The sequence below is a fragment of the Neophocaena asiaeorientalis genome, unplaced genomic scaffold (assembly GCF_003031525.2).
Source record: "Neophocaena asiaeorientalis asiaeorientalis breed wild unplaced genomic scaffold, Neophocaena_asiaeorientalis_V1.1 scaffold87, whole genome shotgun sequence".
In the NCBI taxonomy this organism is placed as follows: Eukaryota; Metazoa; Chordata; class Mammalia; order Artiodactyla; family Phocoenidae; genus Neophocaena; species Neophocaena asiaeorientalis.
The window spans coordinates 1939951-1947392 of record NW_020175432.1 but is presented as its reverse complement, the minus strand read 5'-3'; the positions used below and the strand labels follow the sequence as shown (position 1 = coordinate 1947392).

Below are 7442 nucleotides of genomic sequence, written 5' to 3'. Positions count from 1 at the left end.
TCCCCCGCCGGGGCCCCAGGGCGGCGGGGCGCGAGTCCCCGGGGCCCCCGGCCAGCACCTCTAGCGCGCCCCCCCGGCCCCGGGCCTGGCCCCGCGCTCGCGTGGGAAAGTTGGCCTGGAACCGGCCCGACCAGTTCCTCCCGGGCGCGCGGACCGGCCGCAGGAAGTTGCTACAAAACTTTTTTGGGGGGTGCAGCCGGGTGCCCCCCGCGCGCCGGGGCCGGATGCGCGCTGGGTAGGGTCCCCCGGGTCGAGAGGGGTGCCCCGAGGGAAGAGCGCGGAGGGGGCGCCCCGGCCCTGCTGCCCTGGGGCTATGGCCATGGTGACCGGCGGCTGGGGCGGCCCCGGTGGCGGCGGCGGCGACACGAACGGCGTGGATAAGGCGGGCGGCTACCCGCGCGCGGCGGAGGAAGACTCGGCCTCACCCCCCGGCGCCGCCAGCGACGCTGAGCAAGGCGACGAGGAGCGGCCGGGGCTGCAGGTGGACTGCGTGGTGTGCGGGGACAAGTCGAGCGGCAAGCACTACGGCGTCTTCACCTGCGAGGGCTGCAAGAGCTTCTTCAAGCGGAGCATCCGCCGCAACCTAAGCTACACCTGCCGGTGAGCCCCCTATCAGCGCACCGCCGCCGGGCACCCGGCCCCGCTGTGGGCCGGGCCTCTGACCTGCTCGGTCACCTTGGGCCTGGCGCTGACCTTCCCTGGGTCTCCACTTCCCGTCTGAGATAGGGGCACAGATCCTTTTCCGCCTCTCCATTACATTCTTGGGATTGTGTATACTGACGGCGCTGTATCGATGCAGGTCCCCCCTTCAGGTGGTCCCTTGCGGCATCCGCCCTAGTTACTTGCTCCCCCTTCCTCCCTTCCTTTTCTCCGGACAGGGGTCAGCTCCGCGCGGGGAGGGGTTGTGGTGCTGTCAGGGGTGGGTCCCTGACCCCAGGGCATCTCTTCTCTTGGGAATCTCGGCGCGTGGGGTACCCCGCGGGAATCAAACGTGGAACTTGGACTGTGGGGCTCACAGTGTCCAGGGGCCATTGTCTGCGGCCGCGCGGATCGATACGGCGCGCCCTTGGGGTCAAATATCACTTCCAAAGTCGCTCTGACCACCGAGGCTGCGGCGGGAGCGAAACTGGGGTGGCACTGGGCAGCCTTCTTCGCGTGGGGGCCCCTGCTGTGGGGTTGGGCCTGCTCACCGGGGGAACCCCCGCCCCCCCCTCACCCCAGCCCTGGCTCACCCCGGGCTTTGGGTCACCGGAAACTCCTGCTCGAGGTCCGGGTGGGTGGTGGGATTTGACCGCATCTTGGCTGCTCGCCCCCCCACCCCACCCCACCCCCAGCCAGGAGTTGGTGCAGAGCTGGGCTCCTGGAAAATCCCTGAAACTTTGGTCCGCTCTGAGACAGGGTGGGCATGAATGTTTCCAAGAAGAAGCCCTGGACTGTCCTAGGTTGGAGTCCCCACTGACAGGGTGTGGCCGTGCTAGCTTCTCTCCTTAGTTCTGGGGCTTTAGGTCTGGGGGGAGAAGCCGCTGGCATTGAGTGTCCAGGCCAGGGCTCCCTTTCCCACCACTCTTTGGCGAGCCTCCTTTTGCTCCACTGACAAGCCCCTACTCTGCATCCTCCAGGAACATGCTTGGGCTCTGTAGAGCCAGTTTGGAGAGTCCCATTTTCCAGATGGGCAAAACCGAGGCCTAGAACGCTCTTGGTGCCTGCCCTGGGTCACCCAGGGAGAGACCCTGCTCCAGTTGGGGCTTAGCAAGGGGAACTGTGGGGTTGGGAAGAGAGGGGCAGCTGAGTCTGAGTCAGGGTGTCCCCAGCGAGAGCTGCTGGTGGAGGGCTTGTTGGCAAGGCCACTGGGCGGAGCCCCGGGCACCTGAAGCAGGAATTTGGCCCCAGGTCCAGCCTGTCTGGGGTGGCTGTGTGTGGGGGGGAGCTGGCTTAACTCTCTCCTCCAGTGCTAACTGGGCCACCAGACTTTGGCCTCATTTTTGCTGCTGGAATAGCTGTCTGCTCTCTGGCCAGGTCTTTAGGGAGGGCAGAGGAGGGGCTCAGGTAGTTTTGGAGTCCCAGAGGCTTCCCTGAGAGTGGGAGCAGGGAGCACCAAGGTCGGGGAGAGGGGCCATGGTTTGGGGCTGGCAGGTTCTTCGGAAGGTCTCTGCCGTCTGACCTGGTGAAGTCACTGCTTCTCTCTGAGCCTCAGGTTGATTCAGCAAAGTCCCCTCAGGGCCTGGCCTGGGTGATTTGATGCCGGCCCCCTAGAAAAGACCCTGGCTCCAAGCCCAGCCCTCTCCCAGTTTGGGGGAGACACAGGTGTCCCCAGCCTGTGCGGTGTGGGTTGGGCCAGAGGGAGGGATGGTCTGGGGTCCCAGGAGGGAACAAGGGGCTCTGCCTAAGGGTCAGAGAGGAAGGCCACCGGAGGTGGGCCTTGAAACATGAGGGGTTTAGCAGATAGAAGCAAAGGGCGCTCCTGCAGAGAGTGTAGCTACAGCGAACACTCAGTGGCAGGTTTGGGGGAGCAGTGATGTAAGATGAGACCACCCAGGCATAGGAGAAGTTAGAGGTGAGTGGGTCTGAAATGCTGGACTGAGGTCAGTGGGGAGCCATGAAGGGTGTGTGAGCAAGAGAGGGCTATGATCCAATTGGACTGGAAGCCAGAGCCCAGGGAGGAGGCTGAATTGGACTGTGGGGTTCGGCGAAGCATGTGCTCTTTAGGTGGGATAACAGGTAGAACTTACTGTTTCCTCATCTGGAGGGACAGAAGCTCTGTCCTGACTCTGCAGCTGGGGAAGTTGAGGCAGAAGGCTCAGGGCCTCCCCTGAGGTCTGAGGGCCCTGAGCCAGGCTCCTGCCTGCCTGCCTGCCCCAGGCCTGGCTGTTTCCACGCGGCTGCCCAGGACCCTCCCACTGCATGCCTGCTGGGCTTTGTTCTGGTTCTGCCTGAGCTCCCTTTGCCCTAGTAAGGCCTCTTCCTGGGGGCTCAGGCTGGTGGGACACAGAGGCCTGGGCTCAGAGGCTGGCGCTGCAGGACACAGAGGCCTTGCAGAGCCTCAGCTCTCCTAAATCTGCCATTGGGACTCGCAGCTGGGGCTTGGGTCTTGACGCCCTCCCCCCACGCCCCCAATTTCTCCAGAATGAGTGCATCCCATATAGAATTGGCCTCTGGCCTCCCATTTTCAGATGAGGAAACCAAGGCTCAGTGGAGAAGTCACAGCCCGAAGATCAGGGCTGGGTGTCTGCAGTTGGGATGTGTTTTGATTTTTAACTTCATTAAGTGTTTGTTTTACTTTGTGACTGTCTCTAGGTACCCTCTTGGTGCCCAGCTGGGACTCCAGGGTGTCTGCCCCAAGCCTGGGCCTCAAAAGGCCCTGAGCCCAGGGTGGAGAGAGATAGGGAGGGAGCACAGGGGCAGGGGCCAGGGGGAAAAGGTGCTGGGGACATTTGAAGAACAAAGGCCTGAACCTTCCTGCTAGGGACTGACCCTGGATGGGAACTCATTGCCTCACAGGGTGGGGCCACCTGTCCCATCCCTGAAAGAGGCAACAACAATCCCTGAGGGCCACCCAGAGGAAGCTTCTTGGACTCAGTTAGGAATTGGACATTCTTTCCAGAGAAGGGGTTTGGGATCTTAAAGGGGTACAGGAGTTCATTTGTTCATTCACTCATTCGTTCGTTCGTTCATCGTTTGTTTGTGGTGGCCTTGTGTAGGGCAGTAATGCTGGAGCTCCACAGTCCTGTGACCCCCTAGAGGACTGGCCTGGCTCCTAGTCTCTTAGTCAACTCACAAAGCCTTGCTCCCTGACCATGTTCCTTCTCTGCTCTCACATTGCCCTCGGGACAAAGAACCTGACCCTTGGCCTGACAGTGACCAAGTAAAGTGAAACTGTTTAGGCCTTCATATTTTGGCATTTCCAACCTTTTGCCCTTGTTGCCCACTCTGCCTGGAACTGCCTCTGTTTCCCTGGGGAACTTCTGATCATCCTTCAAAACCCAGTGACCCTTGGCCTGACAGTGACCAAGTAAAGTGAAACTGTTTAGGCCTTCATATTTTGGCATTTCCAACCTTTTGCCCTTGTTGCCCACTCTGCCTGGAACTGCCTCTGTTTCCCTGGGGAACTTCTGATCATCCTTCAAAACCGAGTTCCAGGGCTTCCTTGGTGGCGCAGTGGTTGAAAGTCCGCCTGCCGATGCAGGGGACACGGGTTTGTGCCCCGGTCCGGGAAGATCCCACATGCCGCGGAGCGGCTGGGCCCGTGAGCCACGGCCGCTGAGCCTGCGCGTCCGGAGCCTGTGCTCCGCGACAGGAGAGGGCACAACAGTGAGAGGCCCACGTATTGCAAAAAACAAAAAAAAAAACAACAAAAAACCAAAAACCCAGTTCCAACATATCCACTCTGGTGTGCTCATGTGTTTTGCCAGAGACTGCTCTTCATCTGTGGCACTCACCCGATTGCCCTTTCCTCTTTGTAGGCCTAGCCTCTGTGCCACTTTGGGGCCACTTGCCCAGCCGAGGTTGGTGGGGGGCTGGTGGTTCTCAGGGGCAGCCTTCAAAGGCGTCTCACAAGGTGGCTGCAGGGGCAGGGTGTGGGTGTCATGGTAACCCCCATGGTGACCTCTGCATGCCCACAGGTCCAACCGTGACTGCCAGATTGACCAGCATCACCGGAACCAGTGCCAGTACTGCCGCCTCAAGAAGTGTTTCCGGGTGGGCATGAGGAAGGAGGGTGAGTACCTGCTGGGGTGGTGCAGGCAGGGGATGAACAAACGGCCTGCCCTTTGCTCCTTCTTTTGGGGTCTGGGAGCTATGGAGGGCGGGGTCTGGTGCCTGCTAACCTCGTTACCACCAATGATCCTGAGATCCCGTGGGCCTGGGTTTGGCCCTGGGCTGGAGGAATCCAATTATCCGTGGCTGTCTGGTGGCTGCTGCAGAACTGGGATGCAAGGGACTCCCTGACTCCGGCCCATTTTAGAATTGTTCTTCCCCCACCCTCCCCAGTTCCTCCCCAGGCCCCGCCCCAGCCTCAGAGGCAGGGTCCCTGCCCTGATACCCTGGTGACCCCCCTGCCCTCTAGCCAGGCTACCGCTTTCTGAACAAGGATGTATTTTTTTATTTGATTTGCTTTCCCTCCACCCTCCACCCTCCACCCCCTGCCTTGTGTTTGCCCAAGGCAGGAACTCACCTGACTAAGGCAAAGGGCAGCTTACCTTTCCGCCTGACTGGGGCACTGGGAGCCAGAGGGAGGCCCAGCCTCTTGTCCTTGCCCTGGGGACTTGGGTGGATACATGTGGGGCAGCTGGGTCTAGAATGCCACCAAGCACTCTTAGAATTCAAGTGGAACTCAGAGACTTGTACATGGATGTCTGGGCTTGGGAGCAGAATCTGGCCCATTTCAGTGATGGCCCCTGTGCTGGGCTTCATGTCTCTGCCTGGACTCTCATGAGCCAGGCCAGCAGTTCTTCCCTGCATCTAACCTGAGTCTCTCCTGCTCTAAAGATGGTTTCTCCTCTGCTGGGCCTCTGTGGGAAAAGCTGGGACAGCTGCTCAGACTCTTTCTCTTAAGACCGTCTCGTCACTCCCTTTGGTCATTTTAAGTGTGGGGGTGACTGTCTTTCCCCCCCCCACCCCCCGCCAACCTGGATTTTACCTCCACTTGTTGATCTGACCTAAACTCCTGATATACATCTTATCAGGGCTTCAGATCTGCAAAGTCTTGGGGTGGAAATAATAATCTCAGGTCATGCCCCAAGCACAGCCCTATCTCAGGGCCTTTGCACAGGTTGTTCCCTCTGCCTGGAACGCTTGCCCAGTCACCTGCATGGCTTCCTCCCTTGCCTCCTTTAAGATTTGCTCAAACAACACCTCCTCAGAGAAGCCCTCCTGATTACCCTTCGCCACCCCCTCTTTATTTCAGGCCATCTATCTTGCTTTATAATTTACTTGCTCCTCTATCAGGATGTTCTCCTCAAGGTCAGAGACTTTTGTCTGTCTTGGTTTTTGACATATCCCCAGTGCCTAGACCAGCCTCGAAACCCATAAGGTGCTTAATAAATGTTTCTTGGCTTGAGTTACTATCCATTTAGCTCTTACTAAGTGCCAAATGCTATTCTAGATACATTCTCATGTAAATTCAGTGATTGGTCTCATCATCATCACCATTTTTATTATCAACTGCATTTTTTATAAATGGGAAGACAGCACAGAGAGCAATAGAACTGTGGTTGGGATTTGAACCCACAGTCGTGGCTGAATGAGGAGGAAGAGCTGCGGAAAGGGGTTCTCAGGAAGCGGGAACAGCAGGTGCAAAAGGCCCTAAGGTGGAAACGTGGCTGGATGGTGGAAGAATGGTGGGGGTGGGGTTTAGAACCAAGTGGGCCCGTGGTTGACTGGGATTCACTCTCTCGGGCCTCATCTGGCTACACCCATTTGACAGATGATTCTGAGACTTCAAAGTCACATGGAGCAAGGCTTGAATCCAAGCCCCTGTTTCCCTGATCAGCTCTGCTAGCCCCTGGCTCCCACTTGCATCCCCCTCCCCATCTGCTTCATGGTGGGTTGACCAGAAGTTCATGGAGGTGGTGAGACAGGGCATTCCACCTCATTAAAACTCATTAATTAGTCTCTGCCTGGCACCCAGCCCAGTCAGCCCCTCCGCCCCTCCCTCTGTGGCACAGGCCAGGCTGGCATGCAGCCACCTCTCCCCTCTTTGCACCTCAGCTTCCCTCTTCTCACCAACCTGATCACTGGGGGCACTGGCCAAGGCCAGCAATTGGTCCTCCCCGCTCATAGGCAAGGTTACTGATGGAATCACATGTTTACTGAGCACTTGCTACTGGCCAGGACTCCACTCTTAGCACTGAGGTCACTGCAGAGACCCAGAGAGATGAGACCTGCTCTAGGGGGCCATGACCTGGAGGGTGGGGCTGCTCCACCCTCCCACCTCCATAGGAGAGATCAGTGCTCAGCCCATACTGGTCACTTGTTTTAGGGGTAGGCTGGCCATGTGCCCCAAGTCCTAGGAAGGAAGGTGATCGCTCCCTGGACCCATTCTCAGGTCTTGGACCCCTATGATTGACAGATGAGGACATGATTGACAGGTTTAGTCTCCCTGGCTGTGGAGGAGAGCTCACACAGTCCAGTAGGAGGGGGCCAGGTGCGAATTAAATTAGCCCTCACCCAGTGGTCCCATTCCCACCTGGGAAGGTTCCCCCTGTCCCAGGGTCATGGCCCTTCTCTGAAGGAAGTAGGAGTTGGATGGTGGCTGGACATGGACTCAGGCTGAGGGCACAGGGCAGAGCAGGGTGGGGCATGCAAGACCTTGGCCTCTGTCATCCCAACAAGCTTTGTGCCCATGAGGTGGGGATTGGGGGTCCAGGGAAGGGCTGAGCTGGGGGGCTTGGAGGGGAAGGGGCTGAGTGACCCTTTGATAACTTTATCTCCTCCCCTTATTCCTC

At 58.7% G+C, this 7442-nt stretch overlaps 1 protein-coding gene across 1 annotated transcript in view; it reads left to right on the top strand.

Moving 5' to 3' along the window:
- Window positions 1–6: 6 nt before the first annotated feature.
- NR2F6 (nuclear receptor subfamily 2 group F member 6) overlaps window positions 7–7442 on the top strand; it is an 11372-nt gene continuing 3936 nt past the window's right edge. The window contains exons 1-3 of the mRNA XM_024767467.1: window positions 7–600; window positions 4620–4714; window positions 5163–5428. Of these exons, the coding sequence (XP_024623235.1) occupies window positions 314–600; window positions 4620–4714; window positions 5163–5428 (648 nt within the window). The 5' untranslated portion in view covers window positions 7–313. The remainder of the gene's footprint in view (window positions 601–4619; window positions 4715–5162; window positions 5429–7442) is intronic.